The sequence below is a fragment of the Lutjanus erythropterus genome, chromosome 1 (assembly GCF_056507025.1).
Source record: "Lutjanus erythropterus isolate fLutEry1 chromosome 1, fLutEry1.hap2, whole genome shotgun sequence".
Classification (NCBI taxonomy): domain Eukaryota; kingdom Metazoa; phylum Chordata; class Actinopteri; order Lutjaniformes; family Lutjanidae; genus Lutjanus; species Lutjanus erythropterus.
In genome coordinates this window covers 27,039,207-27,058,404 of record NC_139317.1, presented here as the reverse complement: position 1 = coordinate 27,058,404, position 19,198 = coordinate 27,039,207, and the positions used below count along the sequence as shown (strand labels likewise).

At 40.2% G+C, this 19,198-nt stretch overlaps 1 protein-coding gene across 3 annotated transcripts in view; it reads left to right on the top strand.

Annotated features, from left to right (window-relative positions):
* Positions 1–19,198, top strand: part of kiaa1549lb (KIAA1549-like b) — an 88,702-nt gene that overhangs the window by 25,257 nt on the left and 44,247 nt on the right. Inside the window, exons 2-4 of one of the 3 annotated variants that reach the window (XM_084718324.1) lie at positions 11,638–14,770; positions 16,049–17,037; positions 17,172–17,287. In XM_084718324.1, the coding sequence (XP_084574450.1) occupies positions 11,638–14,770; positions 16,049–17,037; positions 17,172–17,287 (4,238 nt within the window). Of the gene's footprint in view, positions 1–11,637; positions 14,771–15,898; positions 17,038–17,171; positions 17,288–19,198 lie in introns of those variants that run through there. The other 2 variants (XM_084718318.1, XM_084718310.1) reach the window with 2 other exon arrangements.

Here is a 19,198-nt window from a genome sequence, read left to right as displayed (position 1 = left end):
CAAAACATTCTTAAGCCAGGTCATCAAACACTGCTGCTGCTTTGTCAAGCCCCTGGGCATCTCATACAGACACTCAAGATTCCCCTAAGCATCTGTATGACACATTTCTTCTAGAGAGCCTTTTTAACATGTGGTTCATGTTGTGAAACAGGTTTTTTTTTAGCAGCATTTACATTTACTTTTGTAGCTTCTAACTGAATATCTGTATTCTGAAGTTTAGTTTCTTTTCTGTGCTGCTGTTTGTACTTCCTGTTTTATATTACTGTCTCATGTTCGCTTTCAGCGGGAAACAATTTTTATTAAGTTACTGATAAAAACACGACATTTCCTGATTTTGGTGCTGATTACTACAGAGTCTTTAGACCCGGTAATGACTGCAGATTGTCCCACTGAAGACAAAAGCCACAAGATGTTAGTGGGGTTTTTTTCTACTGTAAAAGGGGCTTAGCTTAATTTGAATTTTGCTGCCGCACGGGACATGAACTCGATGATTTTACTGTAGCTTACTTTTTTACAGATCAGAGAGAATGGAAGCAGAGACAGCAGTGTGAACGAGGGCTGGGAGGTTGGGAGTGGTGAGTCCAATGATTTTAGAGGCATTGTGTGTGATTTTGAGAAGTTTGTACCTGTTGGTGATGGTGAAAATGGTCAAGTAGCATGTGCAACAGCAGAGGAGGATGGGTTCTATGAAGCTCCTGAACTGTGAGGAGCAGAAGGATCTGAGTTTCCAGATGGTGGAGATGTTGGTAGCATGTATGAGTGTCGGTGTGATGATCAAAAAATGTTATTGTCAAGGGTGATTCAAAGGTACTTGAAGATCTCCACTGTATCAACTGTCTTGATAGAGATGTGGCAGTGGAGGGTGCTGGGTTTAGTGGAGTTACTTAGTCTCTAGAAATTCAGGAGTTGGTGATTCTCTGTGCATCACAAATGGGAGATGGAGTGTTGATAGGCTCTGACTGAGTTAATGTCCTGTGGGTGCCTTGGCTGAGAGACGTGACAGTATTTGGAAAACTTTAAATAAAAACGGGTTGTCTCTGCAAATGAATGAACAGGTGACGCAGTAGAAATGTAGGTTTTTGCAAATATGCTGTGTATGAAACTGCTGAAGTTCACCTCTCTTGATAATTACTGACAGATAAACATTTTATCTTAGACATGCAAACCAATGTTACTGTTAAATCTCAATTTGTATTTTTAAGTAAATCTTGTGCAGTGTTCTTTAAAGAGATTTCTTATGCGTGGTCTTTTTGACCTCAGTGTACTCTTCAACACTACAATACACCGCACTGGAAAGGGTTAAGCATACTGAAATCCTCATCCATCACCCCAGAAATCACTGCTTATTCACTGTCTTCTCTGGGCAAGTAAATCGTCACTGTATTTTATTTCACTTCTCTGCTGATAAAGCTAACGTGCTGTCTGTCTAATATTAATACTGAATAGGCCACTCAGCCATTACACTCCCAAAAAGTCTGAGCTTCTTCAAAAGATCTTTCATCAGACTGCCAGTACTGTTATTCAAAACTGCCTAAAGAGTTTCAGCATTATTTGTCAGAATCGTAAGGGGTTTCTTTGGTTCAACTTTTTAGTATAAGTGCAGAGGATTAGTACGCCCTCGTTTCTATCAGTTGAAGAATATAAATGGGAAAATCAAGGCATTTGACTCACTCTAAAGGTCATTCGTGTTTTTACTTCATTTACATTCATTTAGACTATTCTATCTCCTTGCTGCTGTTGTGACTGTGATGGGTTATTTAGTGACCTTGCCATCAGAGAAGAGAAACAGATTGAAATGCCTCTGAATTATCTTAGTCTTTATGTGTTATCCTTAAAAAATACCAATAAAATTTCTTATTCCCCGGCTCAGTAATACTCTCATTATGAAACCACAATAGCTGATAGCTCATTAAGACGGTTCTTGAGTGTTGCTAGTGGAGCATACAATACAACTTGTACCATAGTCAGCACTTTAAAAGTGAGCACTTGGAGAGGACAATCAGTAGGGAGCACAGCATTTAACACATGTGGCCTAATGATAAGCATATTTCTGAATGATATTTGAACTACATGGTCATTCATTTAGTAGCTGAATTGTTATTCTGTTCTCATTTAGAAAATATGGGCCAAGAGCCATTGCATAGCAAGGGAGGCACAGATGTAAAAGCTCTTTTCATTCTTTGGTCAGCACATTTGGTTCCACATTTCGGGACTTCATCACTTAAAGCGATAGTTCACCCAAAAATGAAAATTCGCTCAGTATCTACTCACCCCTGTGCTGATGTGAGGATGGGTGAATATCTTCAGCGTTGCAGCCAAATCCAGGTTTAAATTGAACCGTTCTTAACTTTTAGCTGGTTTAAATCTTTGGTGCAACATAATTAAAAGTTAAGCCATGATTTATTCAGGTTTAAAAATGAATCCTAGTCGTCACAACCCAGCCATAGAGGCCATAGTTTGTTTCATTTAGCAGAACTGTGCCCACATCTCCTTTATTCACTGAATTGTTGCAGCACTTTAATTTTTGAATTTACATAATGAGGCCCAGAAATCAATTAAGTCTGGTTACTCTTTGTCCATTTTCACCAAAAGGGTTTGAGGCAGCAGATATATGATCTCTCATGTGAGAGTGAAGGGAATGTGTCCCCTGTCACCTTCCAAAAAGCTCGCTAAAAGCCCTGAATAATATCTCTCCACTGCGTTTAACTGAGTCTGCAGTGGATAACAAGAGACACTCGATAGGAACATTATCTTAATATATCTCTATGTATAGAGAGATACAGATACAGGAAGAAATAACTGTAGTACCTAGTGGTTAGTAAGTACACTATGATTAAGTTAACACACCCATGGTATTCCATGTCAGCTAATAATCAGCAGTTGAAAAATCTCTGTTGTCTGATATATTGTGAAATATATGTATATGTAGGTATGTAGAGATGCTGGTGGAAATTTGCATACATGTATATCGCAGTGCTAAATGAGGCTAGCTCAGGCCCAGGGACAAGGACAGTGGAGAATAGCCTTGGGGAGCAGTAATAGGAGTGGACAGAGTGCAACAACATAAGGCATGACTACAGTGTCCTGAGCTGCATCAGGACAGAAGTCAGTGTGTCAACATGTCAGGCTGGAAACGACGAAGAGAACCGGCGTCAGTGGACAGGCTGACTTTTATTTGGAGGGAGAGACAGAGAGAGAGAGAGACAGAGAGGACAGAGAAAAATAGGTGCTGAGAGATTGTTCAGCCTCCCCTGAGTCACTGTGTTGCCCAGAGCGGATATTTCCTTCAAGGGTTTGTTTTCTGTCATTTTATCAATGAAACGGGAGAGACTGCTGGTGTCATAAGGCTGCAGCATTCCTAACATGATTGATAAAACTGTTCCAAACATAAACAAGCTTTGAGGTGGTGGTTGTTCGAAGTGAACTTTGGATCACAGTTACAAAACAAAAAGATGTATTATCTAGAAAGCACTTGTGCACAGAGTGCATTCATCCACCAGGCTGTACAATCTGTGTTTTTTACATAATATATATATATATTTTTTTTTTTTAGAAATCTGCATTTGGACCTTTGTAGAGGGAATGAAAACACAACAATTCTTATTTTCAGGTGATTATGCAAGTGATTATTTTGACAGATATTGATTCATGGTTATTCGATGATGTAACATTTGTTGGGATCTGTAACAAACATCTGAGGAGTGTAAGATCTGTAGGTCAAGATGTCTCTACAGCACTACACATTTTTCTCTTCTTTTTTATTTCTTTTTTTATTTATTTTCATGCCACTTTCTACTTCAACTCCACTACAGTTCATAGGGAAATATTGTAGTTTTACTTCTCTACATTTATTTAACACAATTTGCACACAAAACATTTGAAAATGTACCAGTAAAGCTAAAACAAGTTGTTGATTAGTGGGTAGCTGTTTTCATAATCATTTCTGTTAATCATTTATTAAACCACTTCAAAATGTGAGGAAATTATGCTTTTCTTTTTACTTATTTTAATAATTTTATTCTATTTTTTAATCATTTTGAGGTTGGGGCTATTTGTTAGTTGATTAGATATTAGGCATTACTTTGGGCTCTGGGTAATTGTGATGAGCATTTCTCGCAACTGAATTTTTATGAGCCAAACAATCAATCAGTTAATCAAAAAATAGTCAGAGGATTAACCCATAATGAAAATAATCATTGCTTTCGGTCCTGATCAATAGCAAAGTGCTGCTTTCCATTACTTCATAAGTGATCTAAAGATACATAATAGTATAATAGTTAACAGTCTTACATACTTGTGCTTAAGTAACATTTTTACTGCAGGACTTTTACTTATAACAGAGTTGAACTGAACACGTCCTCCTCCCTGAGTGTGTTGAATTGAAAGGGTTAGGTTAGGTGTTAGGTGTATATATATATATATATATATATATATATATATATATATATATATTTATATTTATTTATTTATCATAAGTCAAATGTGTTGTTTCTTGTTTCAGAAGTTACAGTCTGGCTTTAAACAATTGCTGGAATTACACCAAAAATTAATGATATGTTTCTTGGTCTGAAGTCAAGCAGGACCAAAAACACACTCTGTAACCTCTTTGTCAGCAGTAATAAATGAGTGGACGACTGAATGAACATCTCTTTTAATACCATGTACACGTCTCTGCGTGGTTGCAGGGTTAAGTGTCCGCTGGGCTGTGTTCCAGACAGCTGATGCGTGTCTCAGCCTGCTGTGCTGTTTGCACCCTCTGAAATAAAAAAAAAAAAAGCGCTGCTGCTGTGTGTGACATCCTCCCTCCCATCCATACTGTTACCTCAGCAGTGCTCGGCATCACTGCTCCCCTCCTCCTCCTCCTCCTCCTCCTCCTCCTCCTCCTCCTCCTCCTCCTCCTCCTCCTCCTCCTCCTCCTCCAGCCCTGCACAAACATGATGCCTCCATACACAGACAGAACACACAGTGGGTGTGTGCAATACATATGTTAAAACGCTGCTTTTCAATTAAAGTTCTCTCCATCCAGACTTCCCTCCACAACAATAACAGCTCTGAGCAGTTGCAAATGCTGCTGCCTTGCACACACAGACAAAACATAGGAGGGACGTCCTCAGAAGCAGTTGACCTGACTCCTCAAATTTGTTTCTCTGCTCCCAGGGTTCTATCCACCTCACTATTGAATTATACTCTCTTGTTTACCATTTTCCGCACATAAGAGAACAAAAACAGCTCAGAGCAAAAGGAGAAGCAGCGTATAATGTGAGTGGAGCAGCGGGAGCCCCGGCAGTGTCATGTCTGTGTCCTGGTAGCGCAAAGATAGTGCCGACTGCAGAAGGGGAGAAATGAGTGTGGAAATGAGGTCTGTGGTTTGTGTGTGCTGGTTGCACAAGGTTTTAGAGGCAAGTCAGGGTCATGTAGCTGTTTCTTGATTGAAGAAGTATACCAAAATCTAAGATTTTGTTGAACATACGTGCTTGAAGTATGAATTTCTTAGTGGAGGTTATCATCTCATTGATATTTAACCGCATTAACCACTAGTAGTCCCCTATTTATTTCCCCAAAAGCGGCTCTATATCTGTATCAGCATATGCTTTGCTGAATCAATGAGATTTTTAGACTTATGTCTGTTCCGACAGCAACCATCAAATGGAAATATTCAAGGTTGGTACATAATACATATTTGAGATTTTTGTAAACATTGAGATCAATACTTAAATTGCAAATAAACTTCTGTGGGTTTGACAAATCAGTGCTTGGCTGCACAGCACAAGTTTGTAATAAAGACTGACAAGTGCGTCAGTGGAGATTTAATAGCCTGAAGAAAATGTTGGTTTGTTAATCTTTCACTTGCTTGCGCAGTAGTAACTAATATTTATTTTCATGATTCATCTTTCAGCCTTTAAATGTAAGAAACTGTAAAAAATAGCCATCACAACTTCCCATATCCTACAGATACATGTTAAAGTTGCTTATTTTGTCCAATCAAGTGGCCAAGATTTTGAATATAAGTGGAACCAGTGTGGTTTTTGCATATCTGCTGGTTTAATAAGGGTGTAAATTATAAGATTAATCACATCATGATATTATTATAATTCTTTGAACAACAATATGATATTTGCTGAAATTGCAAAGCCATGATAGTTCAGGAAGTACTTGGATGGCAGTATTTTGGACGTGCAGTTTTTTCATATTGCTCCTTTAAGCCTATGGCATTTTGTGTTGCAGAAATGAGCCTAGCAGACTGTACTCATTGCTTGATAAATTACATGTATTATATTTTTTCTCACTCACTACAGGGTTGAGTCACTGCATCCCCTGATAGAAATCTGCAGGTAAATTTACTGTTGATAAAATAGAGTAGCAGATATCGCCATAGTAAGAGCAACAAAATGGCGGACCAGACGTCCAGGCCAGGTTCTTTGTGTTTTCTGAGTATTTTATCTGGCATCCTTGTAACATTGTCGCATACATTTCCACACAGCTGATTTATTCCCAAGAGGGGCTTAAATATCATCATTTTCTTGTCTACTTGCCATTATCTACCTTGTGCTAGCACAGTTTGAATGCTTTGGAAGGAGGTGTGCTTGGACAGCCATGGGATTTTCAAAATAAAGGCCCATCTTAAAGATGACGATATCAATTGATGTTTTCACTTTGCATCAATGATATTCACATATTTGTTGGTCGATGACTCGATACATTGATCCAGATTGATTGAGCATTATACCCCTATTGATTAATGACTAAAACAATTAATTGATTGTTACACAATCAAGTATTTTAGTACTTTTACATCATCTGCTAATCTGCTTTCAAGGCTGAAGCTTGATTGCATGAATCCTGAAGATTAATTACTTATGTTTGAAAAAAACATCTGACTTGTAGACTGCAGATACTTCACTGCAAATTCATTTTCTCATTCTTGTACCACTCGTTACTCTGCTGCTGGTCTTGGTGGTTCTGTGCCATTTTCTTTTTGTCACCCTTTCTCATCACTCTCTGTCTGTCTGTCTCTATCACTATCTCCAGTTATCTGCACACTGTGTCCTCTCTCGTCCATTGTTAAAATCCTTCCATATGCTTAGCTCTGTCAGAGCAGGTGGCAAACCGCAGGTGGACCCAACACCTCCGCTCAGACTGGCCTCCATCCCATGCACCCAAATTCATATTGCCACTGGGCACGCTAAACAGGAGAGGAGGGGTTGCAGGAAGTTCTCTTTCATTCTGATGACCAGGTGGTTTGACTGACTGACCTTTTAGTGGCCTTGAAGCAGGATATCTTATAGCTCTTTTGTGAATACAGAAATACATTTCCCTTCTTCCCACTCTTTGTTTCACGTCACCGTTTTTTAAGAATGGATTAAGAATTGCAGTGTAGCAATTTCACTAATCACATTTTAGCACATTAGTGATTTATTGAAGAAAAGGAATTAAGGAGGATCATTTATACCACATGAAGGAACTGCTTTAAGAAATTAATGGCAGCAGTAAATGAAATTTAGAGATTTGTTCCCCTGAAAACAAATTATAAAAAGCATTATGCCTGTTCTCTGGGATATCAGTGACATTTAAGAATAATTCAGAGTCAGTGACCTGGAACTCTCAGTGAACTTGTAGGTTTTAGATCCTATTACAGCTCTCATTTAATGCTTGGCAAATATCTAAAGACAGAAAAAATGTTTTCAGATAGCTTTACTGTGCCAGCTGTGTGAGCACACATTGCCTCAGGCTAATCATCACGTGTTTAATTCAGAAAACATGTACCCAAGGGTCTCAGCAATTTCACAGTATGTGCTAGATGGTTCTCTGAATTTTATAGTTTATGTTCAAGGTATGTATTTATTTAAAGAGACAGTTCACCCCAATGTCAAAAATACATATTTTTCCTTTTACCTGTAGTGCTATTTATCCACTTGGATTATTTGTGTATGACTTGCAGAGGTTTGGAGATATCAGCTGTGCAGATGTCTGCCTCCTTATGAATACAATGGGAATAAATGGCACTCGGTTTGTGGTGCAACGCGCCAAAAGAAATAATGAATCTGGAAAACTTAACGGCAATGTCTGTTTTTAGAAATCATGACCCAATTACTCAAGATAATCCACAGACCTTGTTGTGAGCAGTTTCATTTAGAATATATAACAAAATTCCTATTTTATTCTATTATTCATTATTATTATTATTATATTATTCTGTCCCATAGGTTGTAACATCTCTGTACTTTGTTGTCTGGTTGATTAGCAGCATAAAATAGACATTGCAGGTTACAGGTAACCTAAGGGAAAATCGAATGAAATGAGCTTTCAATTTCAACAAAGGAAAGGATCTGCAAATCTACTTGTGGCATCTGACACTTCAAAGACAAAATAGTGTAGTGTACCATCTGTTATATCAAAATTGATACCATATATTTTATTTGAAAAGAATAATTTGAGAATGTAAATGACAGATGTGTGGACATAGAAGTTATGATCTGCTTTACAAATCAAGACTCAATAATGTAACAATGGCAGAGCCATCAGTGCAGAAAAAAGAGTTTAAAGCAAAAAATCTAATGGAATCATGACCTTAAAATTTAAAGTCAAATCGAATTGTGGATTTGGAGAGTTGTTACTACATTCTGCCAACCTGTATGACTGGAAATGATCTTTCAGCTGCTCTTACCTCATCTTTGGGTTGCAGTAGGAATACATCCCTAGATAGGCACAACTCTTTTTGAGGGACACGTTTCTTGTGAGACTCACATATACCATGTCGCCCCAAGATTTTAGAAGAGTGTCTTTCCTGCAGTGGTTTGACTTTTGAAAACTAGAGCCAATCAAAATGTGGAGCATTGTCTCAGTATGTGGGATACAGGACAAATGCTAAAAATGCTGTGCATTCCCACATAAAGTGGGACACCTGGTCACCCTATGTAGGATGCAAATGTTAATGGCGCCCTCCTCAGCTGAGCTGTAACCTCTCTTCCATGAGTAGATGCATGCTTACTTCTGTGTTGCGATATGGTTGGTGGGTGTAATTCAATAGAAAGAAAATAATTCCTACATGAAGCTGCTCACAACATGGTCTGCGGATTATCTTGAGTAACCAGGTCATGAATTGTGGATAGAGACATTTTGACATCGATTTTTTCTTTTTGTGCTTTTAGCACCGCAAAATGAATGCCATATATATTTGACAGACGCAGGCATCTCTACAGCTGATATCTCCAAAACTCAGCTTGTATAAAAAAATTCTACACTAGATGGATATAGATGGATAGAGTGAGGCCAGGGGAAAACTATATATTTTTGATTTTGGGGTGAACTATCCTTTTAAGCGAACTTGGAAAAATTAATGATTTGTGAATATCTAGTATCCTTTTGCAATCCAGGCACATGTTTTCCCCTGAACTCAGTCTGTCTCCTGCTCATGTCCCTCTAACACTGAAGGAGTTGTATGTGAGTTCTGGCTGGATGCACTTCAGCGGGGGAAACATGCTGAGGGGGTGGGAGGTGTGACAGGACTGCAAAGCTTTATAAATGGATAAAAGAACCCCTATATGGATGTGTGTGTCGAGGATGTGCAGAGAATAAAAGGAGAGGACAGGACAGGAACGGATGAGCGACAACTTCATGTTGTCTGTCATGGTGCATTAATCCCCTGCAGCATCTTCATGATAGTTACTGTAATGTAAACCTCCATATCTGTGTCTCCCTTTCTGCCTTTTACTGAGTCATAATTTCTGCAAAATGCATAAAATACTGTAACATGACTTCATTGTGTGTTTTTAGATGTAGCGTTATCTTTGCTATACTTGTGCACACAGCTGCCATCTCTTGAATAATTCTATTTGTTCCACTTTGAAGATTTTTCTCTCCTTTGGGAATACATAAATGTCTGCCCTTGGTGTGCTGTCTGTGACTATTAGAACGATGTGTTTACACCTCCAAACCTGCTGTGTGAGTAGGATTTCTGATTTGTTTTCACCTTGGCACACACCGTAGGCTAAAGTGATTACCGTTCAACAGTCAATTAAAATATTGCACTTGAAAGTCAATGCATTATTTATTATAACTTTGACAGCTTATCTAACACCATCAGGATTGATCCTGACAACCCAGCCGTCTGTGAATGTGTACAGTGTGAATCAGGTCTCCTACATGGTGCTGTGACATATGTACCTGACTCTTTTGTAATGGCTTCATCTGTCATGTTTAGAGAAGGTAATTCAGTGCTGACATGCAGGCTGAATGAATTTGCCCACCACTTAGGCAATCCGATTTCTCACGCTGCCAGTTAATAGGACAGAGCGTCAACATGTCAGTTTGTACAGTTTTTTGGCTTATAGACAGCAGGGATCTGTTAGCACTTTCTAATAAAGAACTCTTTGTAATGAGTTTAATAAATCATTCACTAATGCTTTATAGATCAATTCTAAGCCATTAATAAGAGCAGTTTTGGGGTTGCCAAGTTGTGGAAAAAACATATGGCTGGTTTTTATCCTCTACTAGAATGAGACTTGGAAGGCCCTCTGATGAGTATTTGACTGCTAATCCTTTTGGAGAAGAGATACAGAGAATTGATTAAAAAAAGCATGACTATTAATCAATTCATTCCCTACATTTGTAAAGGCATTATTACTAAATACAGGGGAAAACACCAGTTGAAGTTTTTTTATTATTATTATTATTTCACAACTAGTACTTTACTGATGTATTGGCCAATATCAGCTTATTGCAGATACTGGTGTATATGCAGGTCTCAACAAAAGTGGTTGTCAGACTGGAAACTAATTTCTTTATTGTAATCAAGTAGTTCACTTATAGTTTACTTTAACCTCATGATATTATGCCTCATGGTTCTTCAGGTTACCTTGTGCTGTTAACTCAGACAACAAGAAACAGTTTTCTGGAGACAAAAAAGTCACGTAATGCTTCCTTGAATGAGCCCTAAGTTAGAGAAAAATAATGAAGTCTGTTTAATTACTTCTTATCCATGTGATAGATATACAAATGTCAGTTACTGTAGATGGTAATCTGCATCAGAAATAAAGGAAAAGAAAACAATTCAGTTGTAGTTATCATTGGCTTACAGTGATCAGTTTGACCTGGACAGACGTGATCCCAATAAGAGGTTTCCACTGTGTTTTGAGTGCTTAAGATACTATGCAGGTATATGTCAGCTTAATAATGAAAATGTGACCTAAAACAGCTTTATTACACTAACCTGTCGTTCTGTAGGATGTGCTACCTTGAACTAGTGTTGATGTGCCACTTATCGACGTGATGGTGTACATGCTTTTCAGTTTATCTTCCGTCCATCTCAAACTTATAAATACTTTGCCTCCAAAGATGTCACAACTTTCCTTTTTGTTTTTCATTCGAATTCAGATGTTTTTTTTTGTTAATTGAATCAATTTGTACATTCATTTGTGGTGTTGACAGGTTAATCAAAGTTTTCCATCATCTCTAAAACAGATGCTTGTGCTCATGCATGTAAGTGTACCAGTGCACATGCAGTGTGCTCTGGTTCCGGTTCCAACAGTAACAGCAATACTTTATATTACTAATGTAACATATTGAAAATTAATTTTATTTTGTACAGTATGGTTACCAATATATAATCTGTCTTTTCATGTTCTTTTCTGTTAACAGATAAACCCACCTATGATGCCTCTGGCTCCTCGTCTTTACAAAGCGACCCTGCAGCCACAGCTGCTCCTGCTCATCCATTGGCTGACCTGTCGGTGGCGGAGGAGGTGCCTTTCTCAGTCGTCCATTCAGATGGTGATTCAGAGTCTGAGGGGGAGGGTTTATCAGGGCAGCCTGCCTTTTCTTCTGTCTTAACTGTCATGGCAGGAACTGTCAAACATCCAGTGAGCCTTGAGCAAAGTAGAACCTCGCCGACTATCACCAGGGACGAGACCCACACCACCCAATGGCCTTCACATAGTTCCAGCTCAGAGATGTCCTCCTCATCGTCGTCTGCGGGAGACCAGATCCTCCCCTCCAGCTCAGGTCTGACTTCCTACATGTCTCACCAACACAAAACACCACCTCAGGCTGTTACCATGGCGTCGACTGACTCTAGGCTATCACATACGTCTTTTGTGGATGGAAATAGGGATGTCTCATCATCAGAAGTGTCTTCTTCATTGTCATCATCAATGTCTCCATCCACCTCCTTTGTGTTATCATCCTTAGTGTCATTTTCTTCTGATGGGTGGATAAACAAAGCTGCTTCTTCATCTTCAAGTCAAAGGATTGTGTCCAGCCCTGTCCCTCAGACAAAACCAGCATCATTATCACCAGCACAGTCTCTAGCTTGGACAGACAGTCTAACAACCAGACAATTCACTAATTCAGCTGTTACACAGGGACCGCAAAGCACAACAACCAAACCGCTGCACTTTCCAAGTGAAACCAGCCTTGAAAAGAGCAATAAAGTGACAAAACACTCATTACACTCACCAGCGGATAAAATCAATGGAGTGAGTGGAACGTACATAAAGAGTGCAAGCACAAAAGTAATCAAGACACCAGCATTCAGGACATATACATCATATTCTACTCCTAGCCATGGACAAAAACTTTTAAATATTTTATACAGATCCACTCAAACTCAGAACTTAGGTATGAACTCTGTATTGGCCAATAATCTTGAAATTAGCACCTCATTTCCTACCAATCAAGAGAGTCAAGCTGTTCAGAGGCAGCAGGGAGCTTTACAAAATCCCACATCAGCACTGCTGTCTGCCCATCCGAAAGGCTATTCAGTTTCCAGTCATGTCACACAGCAGATGTTAAATCAAACAGCATATGCGGAAAACGAAAATAAGACAGAAGTAGATAGTCAGACTTTTGTTCACAATAGCGCCGGAGATGCAATCACATCACCTCTCAGTTCACATGTTGTAAATCCAACTATATCACCAGCAATGACTGGATCATTTTTTACGGTTTCCTCCTGGACTCCACCAGGTAAAACGTCTCTCTCTGAAACTGCAATCACTGAGCTAACACCTATCCACTCTGGCACGGTCTCCTCTGAGCATGCATCTAATCCTGGTGATTTACTGATGGCAGCGGGTCACGGCAGCCCCAGAGTTCCTGCCATCAATATAAATTACAACCAGGGAGAGATAGCAGAAGCAGAGCTCAAATCTATTTCCTCTCGAGCTCACCTGAATAACTCACTTTCACCCACACAGCCGAGGCCGGAGTCCACCGCTACTGGTTACATCCTCAGTTCGATCACAAGAACAGGCACAACCTCCTCCACATCAGGGTCAGATTCACTTCATCTGCCAAGTAATAGAGACATAAACATTCAAGGGTTTCTAACAGGGTCTCCCAAGGGCATAATTCAGGAGCCTATGGGATGGTCGACACCAAGAGTGATATTTCACTCCCACAGTAGGACAATGTCTCTTTCTGGTTCAGCATTGCCAGTTAGATTAGCAAAGGATATAACCTTTAAAACCACTCAGCCTACATACTTATTGCCCTTGTTTCTCAGCCACAGCCCAAACCACAACACCGACCATAACACTGTCCTGTCTGCCAATAGTAAGATTAATTTTGCAGACCAAGCCAAAGCCTTATTACCATCCCATATTACCACCTCACAAAGACCTTTCCAAACAAGATCTTTACTTGTGTTTCCCCACAAGTTTTATGCAACATCTGGCCTAAATCCACCTCCCAATCAATCTCATCAGACAATGTCTCCGGCTGAAGTCTTTGCTCATATGTTAAACTCTGAGAAAGTTGACCACATTATTCCTTCGACTTTTGCGGTGGAAACAAGTAGAGGAAACAGAAGAACATCATCAGCCTCTGATGCAAAGATGCCTGCTGGGAGCTTTCACAGAAACACTGCTAAGAGTTCAGTTTCTCCTTTATTTGATGGAGATGACGAGTCAACTCTAATCAGAGACACTGCGTTTATCAAAAAGGGTGTTCTGTTAGGGCAGTTCACAACACAGTTTCCTTCTTTCACGACTACAAAAGATTTCTTTGTGTTGAAAAGAGGCTCTGAAGGTTCTGGCAAAGGATCTCCCACTGAAATCCCCTTTTCTCCACCACCTTTTGATGCTGCATTAAAAAGTCTTAAAAGTCTTTCTGGTAAAGACGATGAGACACTCGCGGGCCATTATGAGCAGCCTTCTACTTCCTCCTCCTGGCCAGAAATCATCAGAACACGGGGAACAAACTCTGTCTCTCGCTCTCAGGGACCAATCACCAGTGCGAGAAGTGATAAATCAAATTTTCATTTAAGCACACAAACAACCATTCCCTCCACTGCTTCCAATGCTTACTCTGCTGCAACTACATCCTCCAGTGATGGACAAAACAGCACTGAAACACTGAGTGCTATTTTCAGCTTTGGCACCAAAATAATGGCACTGTATACAAAGTGGAAAACCACCAAGCCTGTGTCTTTTCAAAGCACTGCCCCTGAATTAGAAAATACATCTACTGGCTTTGATAGGGAAAATTCTAATTTACAAGCAGATGGACCATCGTATGAACATTCAAAGCTGGAGGACGGACAAGAGCATTTATTGAATTCAACTGATCCAACTGTAGTCACCAGTTATCCAACGGTTGGAGAAAATCCATCTTTTACATATGTTAAAGGCACATCAGGAGATAAAGAGAGTCTGAATTTGCCCCCAGCTAATCACAGATCTGTTGTGCAGGAAGGAGCCACTGTAAACACTGCTGCTCCATCAGGTTCAGATGGCTTTCTACCCCTCTCTCACTTAACTGCTCACTCCGTAACATCTTCACAAGCCTCTTCTCTTGCACTGGTGTATACGAGCAAGCACAGAATCCCTCAGGCAGATGTTGAGTCTCTTGAATCTAAATTTGATACTGCTGCCTCACTTTCACACACCCCTGCACTAAGTTTCTATGAAATGATCAATAACACGACTGATTCGAGGGGGTTAACCCTACGAACAGAGCCGGTGCCATCATCATTATCCACAGAGACTCCACCACTATCATACAGTATCAAAGCTTCTCAGTCGTCCTCTTTACCTATGAAACCCCTCACATCAATGTCTTCTCAAGCTTCATTGTCATCATTGTCTTCTTCTCCATCAAGATTACATTCTGGTACAATATTGTCAAACAAACCAACCATGTACCCAGACACTGCATCATCATCTGTGTCAGCCACGTTCCCATCCTCATCACCAAGTCTGACCTCATCAGTAGATTCTGATCCAACAGTTGGAGAACCTACATCATTTACATACATTAAAAGCACATCAAGAGATAAAGAACAAAGTCTGAATTTGTTCTCAGCTAATCTCAGATCTGCTATGGTCACTGTAAACACTGCTGTGCCATCAACACGGGATGGTTCAGATGGGTTTCTGCCCCATACTGACTCTGTAACATCTTCACATGCTTTGGCTCTTGCATTGGTGCATAAGAGCAATCACAGCCACCCTGTGGCAGATGTTGACACTCTTGAATCTAAATTTCATGCTGCTGCCACACTTTCAAACAACTCTGCACTCAGTTTCTCTGAAACTATCAGGAACACAACTGATTTGAGGGGATTAACCCGACCAACAGAGCTGGTGCCATTATCATCGTCCTCAGAGACTTCACCCCTATCATACAGTAGTATCAAAGCTTCCTTACCTGTGCAGCTCCCCACTTCAGTGTCTTCTAAAGCTTTGTCATCATCACTGTCTTCCTCATTATCAACATCACATTCTGACACAACATTGTCAATTAAACCAACCATTTACCCAGGCACTGCATCATCATCATCATCTGTGTCTGTAAAAGCTTTCCAGCCCTCATCATCAACAAGTCTGACCTCATCAGGCAATTCTGAGGAAATGACTGAGAAGTTTGATCCAACAGTTGGAAAACATTTTACATATGTTAAAGGCACATCAGGAGATAAAGAACAGAGTCTGTATATGTCCCCAGCTAATCTCAGATCTGCTATAACCACTGTAAACACTGTTGCTCCATTAGCAAGTGATGGTTTGGGTGGTTTTCTGCCCCATTCTATCATAACTACTGGCTCTGTAACATCTTCACAAGCCTCTTCTCTTGCATTGGTGTATAAGAGCAAGCACAGGCTCCCTCTGGCAGATGTTGACTCTCTTGAATCTCAATATGATTCTGTTGCCACACTTTCAAACAACGCTGCCCTCAGTTTCTCTGAAACTGCAAACCGCAAAACGGATTCGAGGGGGTTGACCCGACCAACAGAACTGGCACCATCATCATCCTCCTCAGAGACTTCACCAGTGTCATACCCCATCAAAGCTTCTCAGTTGTCTTTCTTGCATATAAATTCCCCCACTTCAATGTCCTCTCAAGCTTCACCATCATCCTTGTCTTTATCATCATCAGTATTACATTCTGGTACAGTCTTTTCAGTCAAACCAAGCATGTACCCAGACAGTGCTTCATCGTCTGTGTCTGTACCAGCCACTTTCCCATCCTTCCCATCACCAAGTCTGTCCTCATCAATTGATTCTGAGGAAGTGACTGAGACGTTTGTTGTCCTTACAGAGACGGGGATGGATGAGTTAACCGCTGGAACATCCAGAGCAGTCGCGCTCACTTTCCCCAAAGAAAAAGTGGCCAGTCTAGCCCCCTCTCAATCAGTCAGAATTACCCTTTCTGCTGGGCCCACCGAGAGGACATCTCAGGTATCACCTCTGCCCCCTGGACAGGACACCTCAACAGCCTCTGTCAAGCTTACCACCACAACTGTAGCTTCAACCACCAAAACTAAAAGCCCGATCATGATCACGCCTTCCCTAAGGGTCACCACCGCAACCATGCAGTCTACCACCACCACCACCACAACACAGCCCACACCTGTGACCAGGAGAACGACGACTACTACTACAATCAGGACTCAAACCAGCAGAAGAACATTCACACCGCCTGTCCCTAGAACAATTCCTCCCAGGGCGGCCACCACCGTCTTTATATCCCCTTTTACCACCACCACAGAGGCTCCACCACAGCAGTGCAACATCACAGAGAGACTGTGGGTGAAAACAGGTAAACAACACTTTTACCACAGTCTTAAAAAAAACTGTAAAATGTTGTTATTTCTCTAACATGTTCTGTCTGGTGTCCGTCTTGGTTTCTTCTTCTTTTGTCTGTCTGCCTCTCTGTCTCCATATCTCTCTCAGTTGTTTCCATCTATGTGAGAAGAAACAGGCTGGACAGCATTCAAAGGCAGAACCTGCGAAGGGGACTAAGTCAGGGCCTCCGAAAAGCTCTGAATGATAGTTCAGCCCAGGCTCAGGTCAGACTGTTATCAGTTACTGTTGATTAATCAGCAAACACAGCTGTTATATATTAACATTCATTCATCCATATAGAATCAGATATACTCTGGAGTATTTTTAAACAAACAAAATTATTCTTACATTCTCTGGTTCTTACCAAAACATGTGTGCATGCTCTAGGCTCAGTAAATGTGTTGAAAGCATCACATTCCCATATAAATTTTTTTAAAAATGGTTGTTGGAAGAATTTGAAACCTGCATGGTTTACGTCCATATTTGCTTGCTTGTTCAGGACTCGTGTACATGTATGTGCTTCCTTTTGCATATACATGAGATATCAACAAAACAGGAATAAAGGAATAATATGTGCTATTTTTCTATAGCATAATTGCTTTCAATCATCACTTATGAGCCACTTGGCGTGTATCGTGGTGTCTGTATCTACAGAGAACCAGCCCTTTGCCTGTATTTCTCATAATTTTGTTGTGCTTGGGACCAACCCAAAACTATCTTTCTGGTGCTTTCTGGTTCTACCTTTAAAAACGTTGCTGCATAGCACTACTACTAGTAGAGTAGTGTGCCTGGTCTGCATTTAGACAATATTATCTTTTCTTGCTGTAAGTAAAATTCACACTGCTGTTTTTATCTTGACAGCATCAGTAGACAGACACAAACTGAACATTTATGATAAGTTGCCTTTGACCTAGTAGAGAAATGCTCGGGCCACCCTTCCTGCATGTACCTGTGCATGAATGCTACCTCGCTGAACAGCTGCAGCTTGCACATGTGTGGTTTCCACACACACAGCGTTGCTGTTGCAATGCTGCTACTACCAGCCTTATCTTTCATCATTGGGTTTGCAGAGGATTTGTGAAGAGAAAAAAAAGAGTTTAACCAGAAAGCAGTGAGATATTTTTACTCTTGTTCAGAGACAGAACCCAGTTTTTTCATGTCTGTAATATATTTTACAGAGACAATACACACAACTGTATTGAAAGGTGTCATGCTGCTGGTATGATGTCGAGATGACTATCGACAGATTATTTTCACTGTTTACTTGCTGTGAACCACACACGTTACACCGAAAAATAAATAGGTAACACTGAATCTCTAGATGAAGAATGCAGCTCATTTGGTGGTGGCTGCTTTAACCTGTTAATATGTGTGGCAAAATGAAAATCAAGAGTTTCTGCAATGCAGATGTGCTCTTTATGCAGCCAGTGTGGCATCAGAACCCAAATGAATGCAAAAATCCATTTTAAATGAATTCAGAAAGAAAAAAAAAGTTTTCATCAGCCCTGTTTTGGGAAGTGTTAAATAGTCTGCCAGCACTATGATGCAGGAGAATTACAGACAGATTTATTTGAAGATTTATCTCACATGTTATGTGAAGTGTGTCAAAGATATTAATATATCGGAAGCAGTTTGTAAATATGGCATGTTGATTGACAAACACCTTTTACAGGCTCACTGCTGCTCGGTCTTGGACTAAATAATCAGACAATCTTGTAAAACTGTTTAACAGTGAATGGTCCCTAATTGTGCCCTCACTAGAAATCTGGAGGTTTATTAGCATGGAGTAAATTACACACTTATATCAAGGACCCTCATGTAGGCTATGTGAGAGGAGATGAGGACTAATATAGAAATTAGGTTGACTGAATGCGTCCCAGAAGGCAGTGTGGGTGATGTCACATATTTGAGTAACTGTACCAACACTAAAGCAAGATGTAGATTAGGACTGTGGCAGTGCCGTAGATGAAAACTGTTGCACCAGTTACCTCATATTTACAACTGAAAGGCTTTATTTACAACATGAATCAGAATCTATCTGCACTTCACCAAAAGCTGGCCTTACAGTACAGGAACAGCAGAGATTTGGTTGAACAAAAACTCGGGAGGAAACCAATCCCAGTATTTCCCCTGCA